The 17,037-nt window shown below is 37.6% G+C and overlaps 1 protein-coding gene across 1 annotated transcript in view; it reads right to left on the bottom strand.

Moving 5' to 3' along the window:
- Nucleotides 1-17,037, bottom strand: part of CACNA2D3 (calcium voltage-gated channel auxiliary subunit alpha2delta 3) — a 406,564-nt gene that overhangs the window by 239,395 nt on the left and 150,132 nt on the right. The window contains exon 5 of the mRNA XM_063411460.1: nucleotides 5,700-5,862. Coding sequence (XP_063267530.1) covers nucleotides 5,700-5,862 — 163 coding nt within the window. The remainder of the gene's footprint in view (nucleotides 1-5,699; nucleotides 5,863-17,037) is intronic.

Here is a 17,037-nt window from a genome sequence, read left to right as displayed (position 1 = left end):
TCTATGTAACCCATGTAAATTTTTTTATAAAAGAGCCCAGCAGCTGAATGAGACAGTGCCTTATGTACACCTGGACTCTGCCTTTGCATTGCCCAAACCAGATCCAGATTGATTCTGTACTTCCAAAAATTAAACTTTCCTTCTAACATGAAAAACATACTTTCATTCTTCCCTTCTTTTTCCTCTATGAATATTTTTATATGAGTAATTCACTAAGAACCTTTTCCCTGCTTTCTGTCATAAATCTATACAGAGTTGATTATTGCCAAATCTGTGGATGGAAGAGCTACTGCTTGCTAAGACAGTTATCACAAAATGTCTTAATTAATTATTCATTGTTTAAAAAGAGACTGCCTTGTAAATCCTGTGGCTGTGGGCAATGAGGCTATAGGTAATGAGCACACTTTGCGTTCAAAGAGAAGAAATAGAATGTAGTGACAGATTTAGATTCCCAAAGTATGCTTAAGCATTTCTAAAACAAAACATTATAAAGAGCAGTCTGTTTCAGGAAAATTGAAGGAGGCCAGGAGAATGTTGTGCAGTTTAAAAGGATTGCCAGCTTTTCTGCAAAATGTCCTAAAGATGATGGGTCTCCATGGATACACAGGTAAACACATTTAACTGTAAAGCACAATTATCCCACTTTTCTTTGTCCTGAATTCCTTCAGTGTATGAACATTATAGGAATACCAAAATATTTCTTTTCTGAATTGCATAGGCTTTCTATTCCAAAGGCAAGTAATATTTATATTTTTTAACATTAATGACTGTCCATTTGTCATAGTTTGACACTGGCCCAACAGCAGGCACCCACAAGAGTCACTCATTCACCCTCCCCTGCCACAGATGGGCAGAGGAGACGAAAAAAACTTAACAAAGGGTTCAGAAGTTGACATAAGGACCAGGAGAAAACACTGCAAGGGCAAAACAGGCTCAACATAAGGTTGCAAAGTGAAAGTTATTACTAACAGAATCAGAGGAGGAGAATGAGAAGTAAAATAAGCCCTTAAAATACTTTCTCACCCCAGCCCCTACCTCCTTCCCACCAACAATGTAGGGAGACAGGGCACTGGGGTTTTCGGGTCAGTTCATCACCAAGATTTTCTTCCACTGCTCCAGGAAAGGAGTCCTTCTGTGAGACCGTGGGGTCCCTCCCATGGGTGACAGTTCTCCGTGAACTTCTCCAGTGTGGGTCCACTCTCACAAGCAGCAGGTCTACCTGCTGCAACGTGAATTCCCCCCACAGTTAGAGAGTCCTCCCAAAACTGCTGTGATGTGGGTTTCTCTTTCCATAGGGTGCAGTCCTCCAAGGACAGGCTGCTCCAGCCTGGAAGCAAGGCCCATCTCTCTCCATTGGGTCTCCCACTGAATCACAGCCTCCTCCAGGCATCCATCTGCTCCAGCATGGGCAACTCCCCTATGGGCTGTGGGTGGATCTCTGCATCCCCTGTGGATCCCCAGGGGCTGTGGGTGGATCTCTGCATCCCCTGTGGATCCCCAGGGGCTGTGGGTGGATCTCTGCATCCCCATGGATCCCCAGGGGCTGTGGGTGGATCTCTGTATCCCCATGGATCCCCAGGGGCTGTGGGTGGATCTCTGCATCCCCCGTGGATCCCCAGGGGCTGTGGGTGGATCTCTGTATCCCCCGTGTATCCCCACAGGCTGTGGGTGGATCTCTGTATCCCCCGTGGATCCCCGGGGGCTGCAGGAGCACAGCAGGCCCCTTCACCACGGCCTGCAGAGGAATCTCAGCTCTGGTGCCTGGAGCAGCTCCTCCCCTCCTTCTCCACTGACCTTGTTGTCTCTGTGTTGTTTCCCTCACATGTTCTCACCTCCTCCTCTTCTCTGACTAGGAAAAAACTCCAGTTTGTTTTGATTTTCTTCTTAAATCTGTTATCACAGAGGTGTTACCACTCTCTCTAACTGTCCCAGCCTTGGCCAGCAGCGTGTCCATCTTCAGAGCCATCAGGGATTTATTGGCTCTGCTGGACATGGTGAAAGCTTCCAGCAGCTCCTCACAGGAGCCACCACTGTGGCCCCCCTGCTGCCAAAAACCAGGCTGTGCCAAACCAATACACCGTTCTAAGACACGGCAAAAGCAGGGAACGAGGGTGTGCAGAAGAGGGAAATGAAAAGTATAAAAGCACATCAATAACCTGATCAGCTCTTTATATTTTACAATTATGATCAAGAGTACTGTAAATGCAAAGCTGTGATTGTTTGTTAAATTCATTAGTTTACCTTTTCTTCTATATTACACTAAGTGCCTGCACTCTGTACTCCAAGACGGCACTAATGTATGCTTACAAATTAGGTTGGCAGACTTTTTTATTGGCTCTCATTTTCCTTTTCAAAATGTTCCATGTTAAATTTTAATATCTTAGATTCGACATTTATCATATTTTCATTTTTTATTTCATTATTAATATAATGAAATTTGGTTTTGCTCTCTATTTTCAGATGCCAAACATGAAGGTGTCCTTAGAATGGGAATTATTTAATCCTGTTGTTGCCATCAATATTTTTATTCTTCTATGAAGAGGCTGAAAGACCCAGAATATATATGAAGAATAGCAATATGTTTATGTGCTAAGATTTTTAGGCCAATCTCATTTAGTGCCCAGTTTGGGGACTGTGAACTTCAGTGATTCCACAGGTGGGCTGGATCACTGTGACCATGGAAGCTGACCAGGCCAAACCTTTTCTCAAAGCTTAACTGAGCCCAGTTGTGCAATTTGCAAAATAATTGAACCCGATTTCAGCCGTAAAAATGGGATTTTTACATCTTTGGCAACCAGATTATAGAGCCTGGTATTAGGAGTTAACTACAGAACAGCTAATTAAGCCTTTGTGAAAAATAGGGTTATTTAATTCATGTTCTATAAATGATTATAAGCTAGAAACTGCAATATATTGTATAAAGATATGTGTGTATGCTCAACCCGCGTGTTTCACGGACTTCTGTAAAGCACCTCTCCTGATCTCCCTGGTCCAGAAATAGAAGGTGAGAACACGAGACACTGATGAGACAATGAACACTGACCAACCTACCCCTGCCTACGTGCAGTGAAAACTGCCTCAAAAGCAAGGATTTACTCTGATCAGTTGCATACGTGCAGGAAAGTCATCACACACTTCTACAGCGGTTAAATTACTCAAAGCAAGGACTTACTCTGGACATTAGCATTTGAATGGACCAAGGGACTCTTTTCAGGGCCTAGTGTAAACACTCTTAATTGCTGGTGCTTAGCAGAAACAATGTGAGGAGTGCTGCCGAAGGGGGAAATAAAGTGTATTTAAGTTGAGCCTCTGGACGGGTGAAGGTGTGTACCCAGCTAGAGACTCAGACTGCCAGGGTCTATGTCTATGGGTCACCCTTGGCTCTCTTTTTCCCGGGAGAAACTCGGTCAAGTAAGTGTCGCTGTTTGTGTGGGTTTTTTTATTGCTTAAAATTCTGTGATTTGATTCCAAATTTTGTGATTTGAATTTTTAATAAACCAAATAATTGAATTTGGTAATAAATTGTCCTGGCATTTATAACAGCCTTTAATCATCTCTTGAATAAGCTAAATGAACTGAGCTCCTGTGGTCTCATTTGCTGATTCTTTGATGAGTCCTGTGAATCTTCTCTGAACCCACTGCAAATTATCAATATCTGTGCAACTAAAAAACCTCAAATTAAGGAAAAACTTTAGAATTACCCTACACATAGGGTTCTTTTCTTTCTACGTAGACTCAAGAGCCCTGTGTTTAACTATTCAGTGATCACACTTGTCTGTTTTCAACTGTAAGTTCTGGCTGTGGTTCTCCCCAGTAATTCAATAAAATAAAACAGAACCTGGAAATGAACAACAGGCCTTTTATAGAGAAATAGTATTCTGAAGACACTTGGTTGTAAACCTATCAATATCTACTGCTTGTACCCTCAGGCTAGGATTAAATTAACTTGTTATCATCCCTCTGCATTATAAAACTGGGCAAGAAAAAAATTAAGTATATAGTTCTCTTCTTGGTAAGAACGCCATTTCCAAATATTGACAGGCTCCAAACAAGATTATTATGTCCATGTGCAACGATAATGCCAATATCAAACTGTATTTCTGCAGTTAGAGTACATTCAAATTATTAAAAAATGGGGTTTTTTCTGCAGCTGCATAAAGTGACAATTTTGGATGGTCTGAATTACAGAAAGTAGAAACAGGAAGCATCACAGAACTCCATCAGGGATCTCTACAGAAAATCCCTGTATGAAAGGCCAAGCCAAGATGTAGCAAGCCTTTTGACTTTGGCCTTTAACTAGAAGCAATCAACATATAAAATGCATTCAATACATAGCAGTAGCACATATCACATAGCTGAAGGTTCTTTAGTTCTACTGTTCTCACTAACTACTCAGGATAACTTCCTTCTCCAGAAAAGCACAGTTGCCTGACCTCTATATTCCTTAGTACTTATGGATCTAATTAATTTATAGACAGGCTTGATTAAACAAAAATGAGCACTCGCACAAAAAAGTCATTTGGTATCTTTAGAAGCTTTAAGCGTTTTCCAAGTCTTTTCAAAATATCCTGCTTTAATCATTTCACAACCCTTTAATACTCTCTAGAAGATTTATTTGTCATCCCTAGTTTAAGACTTTATTGTAGCAGTTTTGGCTTCTCAGGATTCTCAAATCAGAATTCTAACTTTGAAAAGAAGCTGCCATATCCACTGTTTCTCTTAGCAGACCAACTTATCTGAACTTATTTGCCTTATTACACAATATCCTTGCACGAACTACTCCAATTGCTAGCCTGAGATGTATTAAGAGGAAAGCACTTAATGTTCTTTTAGAGGTTTTTAGTATAGTTAAAACACAGAAGAGGAAGCAGATAATGAGATTAGGCAGCTTTCTACAGACCAATGAGAAGTATACTGTAGATATTGTTAGGAAACATTTGTGCTTTCCTTCTTGATTTTTCTTTTATTACTGGCTTAAGAAAAATAAATAGATAGGTGCTGCATAAGCACTCCAAAAATACAAACTCTGCTGTCTGATTAAAGGGAAGTGGCAAAAAGAAAATGAGTAAATATATATCTGAGGTTAATTTACATTCCAAATTTTTAGACCAAAGTCCATCACATCTAATACCTGATGTTGCTGCTTGCAGTACAATGTGCTATCCAGCACCTACATCAAATAGGACAGTAGAAATTATTCCTTCTAAATATTATCTGCAAACTCACACCAGAGTTTGTGTGTAGAGCTAGAATAGCACACATACTGCTAGAAATAGTCTCAGAAGTTTGAAAGCATAAATCTAATAAAGTATTCCCCTCCAACTATCCTCTATCTTTCAAAGACAATTCTAGATCTCAGCAAAGATAGTATAAAACTGGTGACCATGTAAGCTCTGTTCAAATGATTTTAAGATTCTGGAAAATAATTCACTAGAATAAACATATTCTGCCATACGCTGTGGCAGAACTCATGCAAGCCTCATATGCAAATCATTAACTTCATTAAAATGCTAAATTGCCACTAAACAAAAGACATTACAGAACTGTCATACTTAAAACATTCTTCCATAGAAGATTTCAGTATTATTGCCAACAGGAAAACACAGATAATACACAGTTAATCAACAGCTTCATTTTTAAGCAAGGGTGTGCTTTTGTTTGGCCAGCGGAATGATGAAATAAAGCAGCTCTTTCCTTACCCTTATTGTACATATTGGTGGGTACTTGGACGTCACTCAGACTGATGTTCACAGGCAAGTTGTTGAAGTGGTCGTTGGGCACCAGAATGAACTCCTTCCCCAGCTCCAGATAGTTCCCTTCTTCATCTCGCTCATTTATGAGCACAGCATTGAAGTATTCATACTGCAACAGAAACCCACATTCTCTATTCAGAATGCACATTCAGCACAAAAATTCAGTTTGAATTGTTTAATACATCTATCAATCCACTGATTAACATCCCCAGCTAGAGGAGTAGAACAAGAAATTTTTATCCTCTCTCAGATCCCCTCTATACTCTTCATACAGGTACATTTGTGAAAACAGATTTATCAATAGATCTGAAGAAAATCCCATATTGTTTCAGTTCTCTGGCTGCCCTGAAAATATTAAGGGCAGTCCAAGAAAAGCTCTAATCATAAACAATGTATGTACTATTTTTAATACAAAGCTTTCTAAATTTAAATATTTTTCTGGATGATTACTTAATTATGATCTCTGTTTAGCTTATTTCCACCAGATCAAGAACTGCTGTCAGTGCTGAACTTAGTCCCTGACAAACTAAAAGTGTTTTTACTTCACAGGAGTATTAACTACAGCTGTAGATGTGTACTCAATGTGTACCGACTGACATTTCCTAAAACTATTTGCTTTATACTGAATTTTAGAAATGCATATCATAGCTGGCCTTGTAAATTATGCATACTTTAATATGGGCATATAAACTTAGTAGTGACTTATTTTGAATAAGAAATTATCGTCTGCCTATTAAAGATTCCTGAAGTCTATTTGGCCTATTTTGTACAGAACTATAACCAGATAAGCAAAAGCAATTTAGATAAAATTACTGATATCTTTATGACCTAGTTTAACCAGAAATTTTACTAAGCTTTGAAAGCAACAAACAGTACAGACTACTTTTTAACCCCTTAAATACCTTAACCCTTGGCAACAATTTGTAATATGCTTCCTAACTGGAGGAGGCCAAAGTTTACTGTCTTTGAATAATCACATTAATTTGAGTCCATGCCCTAATATCCATTTGAGATTAAATTAATATAATATTTAAACATAAATCGATGTTTGAGGATAAAGCATTCTGTACTAGAATATGAAGCAATATACTATTGTTCTTGAACTGAACTTAAGGTACATATCATGGAATAACTTCTACAGAAATTCACATACAGACTGAGTAATTTCAAGAATGTAAATTTTATTTCCCAATGGCTTTTATAATACTTTGTAAATGAAAGGGAAAATGGACAACTTTCAAGTAAGGATGTCAGAATATACTTGAAATCAACTCTAAAAAAGCATTATTTCATTTTGTTCAGTGGATTATTTCCCTTTCCAAAGAAGTTAATTAGTAGACAACTTCCTTCATCAAGTTCTGTAAGTGGCAAGGCTAGCCAACTACTAAAATCTGCTATTAATTAAAAAAAAAAAAACCAAGACAACAACAACAAAAACAACAAAAACAAACACCACAAATGAAAAAACCCACCACCACTTATTTTACAATTAAGGATATTTATGACTGATTGTTTCTTCAGTTGATTTAGTATTCATTGATTTATTGGTCTAAGTCTGTATTTTCTCTTCTCAATTCTACCAGTGTATACACAACAATATGATTTATGCTTGGGGAGTTTTTTAAAAGCAAATTGTAGCATAAAGCAGGCCTTATGCTATTGCAGATTATTAATATTTTCCTGTTTAGTTTGGGCTTTTTTTCTCTTTGGTCTGGAGGGAGTGGGAGGGGACTGGCTTGGGCTTTTTGAGGTTTTTTTTGCAAGTGAGAAACCTACAAAAATAGCGTATTTAAGACAGTCCTGCAAGTTATAAGGATTAAAGATGAGGTAATGTATGCAGCTCAAAAATAATACTGAAAAAGACTAGCATTTAAGCAGAGCTGTTATACAATGACTTATTTTGGGCTCTTCCTTTCCAAGAAAATTATTGAGTGTGACAGCTGAAAAGTGATAGAAAGAATATTAAAAATTGAAGAAAAAATAATAAAGTAAATCCATCTGGTATTCTGACACTGCATTTGAGATAAAGCCCAAGGGAAAGAGGATAAAGTCCTGTTTGCTGACAACACAAATACTCTACCTACACTCTTAGAGAAAATTACTTCAATTTAATCTTGTCAATGGAGGTCAGTCTTTGATATAACCTTAACTAGTTGAGTTCTGAGTGCACACAATATAATTCACCAGAAAGTTATTAGTCTAATAAATAACAAGATAATTATCCAGGTTAGGAGCAGACTCAGCTCCAGTGTGACTTGTCCAACAGATGAGTTTACTCCAACCTTACCTAGAGACCTGCAGGTGAGTGAGGAAATCTCCTTCCTGTCAGCTGTCACATGAATCATTAGAACTAAAAATCAGCTTCTAGACTTTTGTGCAGTTAGATTTGCTCAATTGAATACATTGGGGGTTTTCGCTTGTACATTCCTTTGCAGTATCTGCATCATTCTGCATGTTTGATCTGACATTTTGAAAGCCCACACTGTATCATAAAAATAAGACAAGGTAAATGGGAATCTCAGTTTTCAGTTTTATCCCTGTAAAGTTTTCCTAGTCCAAGCCGATATAAAGGGATCGGTGCCCAGCAGAACAAGCATTGGACCATTGGGTCAGCCCCAACAGGGAGCTGACCATATCTGAGACTCCCCAAATAATCCTATTACTGGCAGTCTGCAGAGCCCTGTGCTGCTCTGCCACACCCTGTAATCACAGGAGTCAGAGACTTATGGGGCTGTTACAGGACTGATCACAAAATTCCTTTACAGCATCATTCATGCTGACAGGCAAAAGCAAATTTGTTTTAAAACAAAAGCTACCTTCAGCCACAATAAAAACCCATGCTGTGTGATTGCTCAGGACGGCTGCCAAAGATGTATGTTAATTATGACAAAAATGAATTTTGTCAAAATCATAGAAAAAACAGGGAAGTGTAAAATTTGTGGCCTGCAACGAGAACCACAGGGGTAGATTGGAGACGAGAACTGATCTGTAAGGTAAGAAGGAAACTTCTTCAAAGTTCTCTATTCCAGCCTAGCCACTTATTTTGGCATAGTGTCTCAGCTAAATGAGCACCTTGATAACAATGGATACTTGTCTGAAACAAAACTTCAGTAATTTAGATGCAGTACTGAAAAGTATAACTCACATAACTGCAGTATTCTACAAAGTGTGGTACGAGACTGATGTTCTCTATTGCCTTTTACATTTATCATTCTGTACACAGATATGCACTGCCTAAGTATTTATCAAGTATCTGTTAACACTGTAAACAGCATATTTATTTAAACATAGATGTTTACTATTCAACTTAAAAAATATATTATAATGCAAACTGCCCTTGCAACTTAGAGAGTATTTGGCAAAAAAGAGTAAACAAGTATCAGTTTTATCATTGCATTTTAAAATGAAGTAATTTGGGTTTTAACAGCATGAAAGAATGAAGCCACAAGTTTAGTTTGCTGTATTTTTTTTTCAAACTATAGAAATTATTTTCACTAAGACAGTAAAAATAGTCTCATTCACAGAGCAATGAGGACCAGAAAGGTGTAAATGGAAATGATTTGCACTAATGAGCCAGCATTAGAGCAATATTTGGATTACACTGATAATTCTTAACTACTCAAGAACCATTTTCACAGTGTATCTGTAACTTTGCAGCTCATCTAAAGAGAAAGTTAAATGTATCTGAAAGATATTAAACTAAGGAAAGCTTATGGCATTTGTATTGAGCCTCAAAATGTTAGAGCATCAGAGAAAATTAAGTAGCAGCAAATAACATGGAAAATTAAGGGGAAAGCAAAACGTACCATGAAATAACACAGATGGTTAGAAATGCACAATATTTGAAACATCTACAACAGTTGCAGCAAAATAACTATTATCATCAGAGTTTAAACAAAAAAGAAAAAAGTTCATTTTCTCAAGACAGAAAAATAAGCGACATCTCTAACAAGAACAAAAAGGCTCACGGTATGTGAAAAGCAAAATGAGGAAGTTATCCACTCCGAGGGAGGCTGTCCTACTAAGAACACATCGGAGACAGTGGTCCCCATTCTGGTACTCCAGTTAAAGTGGCAAACATCTGAATGCATATCTGTTTCTAAGGCTCAAACAAATCTCTTCTGGCAGTTGTCCAGTAAGGAGAATCTGTATTTTCAAGCATATGATTAAAGCTCTTGTATTCTTGGTCTGTTTAGCAAGTAAGTATAAAAGGTCATAAAAGCAAAGTGTCTCATTCAATAAAAACTTCTGAATTTTAAAAAGCTTTTATGTTTGAGAAAACAGCATCTCTTGTTGTAAAAGACAATCTATAATTTCCAAGTATTCTCTGAAGATTCCTCCTTACTCCTCTGTAGGAACATCCAGCACTTTTTTCCCTCTTTTTTATGTCTTTATACAGCAGCAAGGCTCAAAAAACACCTGGGATTTAAAATTTGTTATCAGTGCGGCTTTAATTATGGAAGTAGTACAGAAACATTACTTGCATCCTTGAAAAAACAACTGATCTGTGTTCTACACAATCAAATTAAGATGACCTTCCTCCAGGCTATACATTCCTTCCCAATATGATTATCCTATTAAAACTGCTATAAAAGAGGATAAATAAATGATACTTCATTATAGCATAAAATCTATTATAGCAATAAAGTGATAAGACATCAAGGTCTCAGACTTGTAAGGATTAACTGATTGACGGAATGTAGAAAGTTATGAAGGCTATTTTAAATCATCCATTAAAGTTAAAAAGCATCATTTTAGGTTAGAAGTTTCAGATGAAGCCTCCTGTTCCTTTACAGATAAATAACTTAAAAAATATTTACTTTTACATGCAAAAGTTCTCAAGAGTCTCTTCTTTTTCTGTCTGTCTGTCTGTCTGTCTGTCTGTCACAAGACTGAACAAAAACTATTCGGTCACTAAAATCTAGTAAATAAAACAAGGAAGGAGAAAACATTCATGTAACAGGCTTTTAGTTTAATATTTTGGACACCTTGACAAGCCTTACTGGATATCTATCATTTTTGTTGGGTCTAGAAGAGCAAATATTCAGTGTGTTCATTTTCATACACACATAAGAAACCTCCAAGGAATACTTTCTGTTAAAGATCAAAACAAATCCCTACTCTGGTGACATCATGATTTTTCCCTTCTCCCAGTATGTGCAGGTTAAAAAGATTCCAGTTGCATGAATGAGTGAGTTCAGAGCCGGGGATCATGATTCTAGAGATGCAGCAAACCATGGAATAAATGTAATGAAAATTTCTAGAGCAACGTTAAAGGCAAGCAAGGCTTTCATGACTTAAGGGAATCATCTTGCAACCAGAGCACAATAAGTGTAGACTTTGGCATTTGTGGAGGTTGAGCATTTCAAACACACAAAATTACCCCCGATCTCTGAGAGCCTGTGGCCCAGTCCATGAGCAGGCAAAGCCTGCAGCCCAGTCACTGTCAAACACTGGGAAAGGGTGAAAAGGCAAAAACCCAACCTGGCAAATCTGCCAGTATGGCAGCGTGGCCCATTGCTAAGGTTTAGCATCTCTTGCACACACACTGCTGTGGCAGCAGGACAGGAACACTTCTGGGGCTGGGGCAGCCCCTCTCAGCTCCCTCCTGCTCCCCCACCTTAGCCTCAGCACAGCAGAGCTCCTGGGCTCTGCAGGCAGCTCAGGATGCTTCTTCCCATTCCTGATGGACATGGACAAGGGCTCTACACTTACTGCTTCCAATTCAGAAACAGACCATTAGAAGTGGCTCAATTTTCTCACTAATAAACATGAGAGGTTTGTTGGGCTTTATTTAAACAATACTTTGGAAGCAGCAGCAATTAGCCTAAAACTTGTCACTCCAAAAGGACAAAATGTGCAAGATCAAGGAAAACAAGAGAAGACTAATAGGCACTTCTGAAGGCTTGAGGATGTTAAAACATTTTTGAACACACTTGTATCAAGTTTGCAATTACTTCCATCCTGCAGTAGGGTTGATCCTCCTTTTTGAAACTAGAAAAACCAAGATAAAACATTACACAGAAAGCCATGATTATATTCATAATATTTTCAGAATGTTAAAAACCTTCACTATGCCTCATTTTATTTTTAGGTTAGAAGTAGTATCCCACTGATATAGGTGTGGTCAAATCACAGATGCAGAATACTTTGAGAAAAAACATTATAACAGGTTGTCAGGATATCTTTCTACTAAGTTTCACTAACTTAAATATTCCCCAAACCAGTTTTATGAGCCAGACCTTGTTAAACAAATTATACCATATGTGTATCATTACAGATGCAAAAAAAACCTGCAAGATTTTAATTCATTTTAATACCATTTTTATTACTAGCTAGAACCACAGGATTTTTTCATTTCTCTTGAAAGCCCTATGGCTAATACCAAGCTAATGAACAAGCAGGATCAACAACTTTTGCAAAATAATTCTGTAGAAGAGAAGAGCAAAATGGCAAACTTGCTTCAAAATCAATGCACTCATGTATTCTGATGTTTTTCATTTTACCACGAGGTAACCAGTGAATGGTGTTCAATACAGAACGTTAAAAAATAACATCCACACAGTTTAAAACGTGATATAGAGTTAGAAAGGCAAAGTATTTCACAAACAGATAAGATGAAAACTTTTAAAGTGAAACCAGTGTCGTTCTGTGCATATTCAGCTCATCTGACACATTCAGGTCGATGACAACCTCAAGGCTGCTTCTAATTATCAATGGAGATGTTATGTGACTTCTCTGTGCCTTTCTACAATCATATGCCCTAAGTGCCTCATTCCTACTTCCAAGCAGGAAGAAAAAAAATATTTCTCTAGCTCTGCATCGTCTCTGTCTCCCATGAGAAGCAACTTTAACCCCGACTCTTCAGTCTAAAGCATGCATATATTGCTGCTCTGTGCTCAGCAAGGGCTGTGCAGCCTCCCCAGCACGACATGCTCAGGGACAGGACAGCCTATCTATAACCTTGTGCTGGGCTGGGGGTTAATAACTGTTCCCACAAATACAGAAAGTAACAAGCAGTTGGTATCCAGCAGTCAACATCTGAACACTAACCGGGGCCCTGAATGATGAATTAAACATGCACTTTACCAGATTTATTTTTTGCAGACCAACAGGGGATAATCAAAATAATTAAATAGTGAAGAATTAGAACAGAACAGAATTTCATGGTGCTCACTACAATCCCATCTTTGTTTAGTTACTTCCAACCACCCACCAACACACAGGAGGTTAAATTAATATTATTGACTACAAAAAGGAAAGCAGAACACGTGCAACATTATTGAATTTATTTGGGGGTAACGTGAGAGATGAGATGTTGAGCAACTGAACATATACAAATCCTCTTCAAATGATTAATGACTCTCTCAAGCAATACAGAAATTTGGTCAGTGAAGTCCACAGTTGAAATAACAAAACCATGATGATGAGTTAATTTAATAAAAGAAACACATGTCTCTAGAGTAAAGGGGGAAAGGACAATGGCATCTATTTTATTCATAAAATAAGTTTGAAGTGTTTAAAAACATCTCACAGAATATCACAGAGTATGCACTTACACTTCTCTGATTATTCACAATTTTGCTTTGTACCAATTGTATGAAAAAAGTTTAAAAAAGGACACAAAGACAATCATGTCACACACTAAGCTTTTTCTTGACTCCATTCAGCACTTGTGAGTCCTACATACAGAAATTCAGAATCCACATAAACCAGCTGAGGCAGATTTACATCAAATACAAGTTTATATTTGCCCTAGGAGAGAGCTGGGAGACAAGGGAGTTTGGAAAGAGGGGCAAGTTAAGAACCTGGATATTGAAAAATACCTGCGTGGGTAAAATGAACATCTGCACACTATTGCCATTGAACTTGTGCAAATAAATGAGTGGTAGAGCCCAAGAGTTAAGTTTATGAAATACAAAAACAATCTCTTTATGTTTTCGACTTCTAACTACTTTTCACATTAAGCAAAGACAGGCCAACAAATAACAGTAAATATAACAGCAGCAATAGAAGAACACATTACCTAAACTGAGTTTGTCAGAGCGACATCATGAAACTATCTGGAGTCTGGACAACTATTTCTTCGCTATATTAAATTCTCAGATACTCACAGAACAATTTACTGGGACACTCGGTGAGCTGTGGACTGTGTTGCTATTGGAATCCTAACACAGCTTCAGAGCTATGGTCAAACCAGGCACATGGGGAGACTGTGAATGCAACTCAAGAAACTACTGAGATTTTCAGAAACACTACCACCATTTCCATGTTTCGGCTCTAGCTCATGTAACAATTTTGTCTATTTTAAATTAAAACAGATAAACACTTTTAGAAAAGCTGATCACGCAAATTAAGTCAACCAGAGGCAAATTTCTAGTTTGAAATCCATCTGGGGGATGGGATAAGTAACTGGTAGTTTTATGAATCAACTACCCCACAATCCAGTTTTCTGCTCTGTCTTGTTTACAGTCATTAGAAGTTTAAGTTCAAGAAGCAAGAGAGGTAACATCTCCCAAAGACTCTGAAGAATCCAATAAATATTCGTAAGATGGGCTTTGCATGAAACATCTGCTGTGAGCTAGGGAAGTCCCCAGCAGACAGTGGCAGCCCAGACTGAGTACATCTTGTATTTGTGCATTTCCCTCAGCTCAGCAGAAGATCACACAACAGGGGCCTCTCAGCCATCTAAACAGTTTAAAAAACATTTTTTAGCTCTCTCTAAACATCCTAATTTCCTATTTCACTGCTCCTTCCTGTCTCTCTGGTAAAGGATAAATTAAAAATAGCAAGAGAAAACACAGTATCATTTAATCACAAATTAATCTGAAATGCTCATCTAACAAAAAACATGAAGAAGGCCTCATCCCTACCAGATATTTATCTGAGATCCTACATAATTTGTTACCAGGATACAATGACATTTTTAAGGACAAATAGCATTTTTTCTTACTTTTGTTACTATCTTCTTAATGGAAAAAAAAAAGATATACTTATATATAAATTCCACTGCATTTGTCTATATTGAAGAAGAGCTGAACATAAAAATATTATATAAATTTGTTAATTATGATTGGCAGGAAAATCCTCCATTGGCTTTAAATATTTATTTTAGAAATAAAGATTAGTGCTAATATAATATACTCCCTTAAAAAAAAAGATGCATCAGTTTTGAATGTGTCGGCTCTGGCTCAAAGCTAAAACAACATTCATTAAAATATAAACATATTTACTGTTTGTATTGTTATTTTCATGGATAATTACTACATTTAATGTCTTTTAGTTCCATGCTTGCTTCATTTTAAGTCTGTGACAAAATGTTATTGTATTGCCAATAGCCTTTTCCAGGTCATAAGTCATCTATAACCACTCCAATTTAGTGTCATCTTCAACAAAAGGCTTAGCCAACAGGAAAAGGTATTTGGAATAATGAGAAATTTGTGAAGCTGACCCAGAGGTTATTAATTCAGGCTTCCAGGACATAAGTTTACTGCACAGATGACTTACTCTGTGTAGATTCCAAGGGAGAAATTACAGTAGATATTGTTACAAAAAGGTTTCCAACTGCCAGAAAAAAAGATCCTCCCTCCTCAATAAGGTGCCATGAAAGCACTTCATTAAGCAAGAGCTTGTCGTTAGCTATTTTGTTGACATAATATATGGCATGACTGGACCACACAGGGATCTGAACAACAATACACACAACGTACCATGGAGAAACCCTGAAATGTAGCACACATCTCAGCCATTTACTGATCTGTAGTTTAAACAAACATAGAGACCTAAAACAGACTCATAAACTTCAGTGACAAAAATATTTTCAAAGACAGAAGGGCTTATGCTAATGGATACCATTCAAAATGCCTAATGTAACACACATCATCCTGAAACAGAAATATGCCATGAATAAATCCTCAGCAAACATTCAGGTACTCAGAGCACAAATATGAGCTTAGTTTTACCTGAGCTATATGCTGACACTGAAAATTTGCAGGGCTTGTTTACAGTAAAGCTGATTGGAAATAATGAAATGTCATCCCTGAAATATCTCTAATTCCCATTCCGAATATTACTGTATTTAGAAAGAATTTTACAACAGGAAGACTTATTGTTATTACAAGATTATTTTCCAATCAGAATAATGTCTCTACTTATATATATCCTGTACTTTAACTGCTTTACAACTGACTTGCATATTTGTCAGCATCTTGGGTTCAGTTAGACAGTGACAAGCCATAAATACTTGAAGGAAAGAAGACACATTCGATGAAAAAAAAAAATCTCATCTCTGTTACAGCTATGCAGAGACTTTGATGTGAATGGTGGGTGCTGCAGCTGAAAACAATAGCTGTCCATTTCTCTTGGAGCATACACAGGTCTAAGAGGTTAATCTGATACAATACCACTTTTTTGTACCGAAGAATTAGGAAGGTTTGCATCTGCACATTTCAATACCCACTCCCCAAATCCTGTGTATGACTGTGCCGGAGAAGGTGGCATAAGTCTGTTTTCTAGTCCCCTCTGCAACAGTTCTGGCAGAGTTCAGCTCCCAGGCATTCCTGTGAGCAGTGGCCAAAGAACAAATCACCTGCCTGGTCTGCACTAAGGACACTGTGAAAGAGACCAGAGTGCTGCAAGTTCATGACCCACAAATCCATTTGCTTATGCTCCAAACTCAAAGTATCAATGCACAACATTGGCATCGTCCAGACAAAGTTCAAGGGTTAATCTGGGGCTTCTCCTACCTGAGCCTCAGTAATTAGGCAGGACTCAGTCAGGCAAATGCTAACAAATGGCAAAAGAGGAAACAGCCCTGAAAATACAACCAGCTTTACAGTTTTCCATGGAAAGCAGCAAGATTAGTTCACTGATGTCTTTCCCAATTGGCTCTGATATTCTTGTTTCTCAAACCTTTATAGTATTGCTAAAGACAGCAGTTGTACACTTCATCACACTGGGCAGATCTGCTGAAGTGCTGCAAGATGACAGGTGAGGAGCTTCACCCTTTGTATTTTCTTATTCCATTCATTGTTTGTTTGTGCTTTTCTTAAATCTAGTTTATAAGAAATGCAGAGGAAACTGAAGCAGTAAATGCATCTTCACCAGGCTGCTAGAAGTAAAAATTTGAGCAAATCAGATAAAAATGAGAAACATTACTTTACACTGGCCTCATTGGAGTCTTACTAATTGTGTCTCTGCAGATATTAACTGCAATTTAGTAGGTTAATGAAGTTGGGAAATTTTAATCTTGTTTCTGAAACTTAAAATTTTTCCTCCCACTTCA

The sequence above is a fragment of the Prinia subflava genome, chromosome 14 (genome assembly GCF_021018805.1).
Source record: "Prinia subflava isolate CZ2003 ecotype Zambia chromosome 14, Cam_Psub_1.2, whole genome shotgun sequence".
Taxonomy (NCBI): domain Eukaryota; kingdom Metazoa; phylum Chordata; class Aves; order Passeriformes; family Cisticolidae; genus Prinia; species Prinia subflava.
Note: the sequence above shows the minus strand (reverse complement) of the source record. Positions and strands in the feature narration are given on the sequence as shown.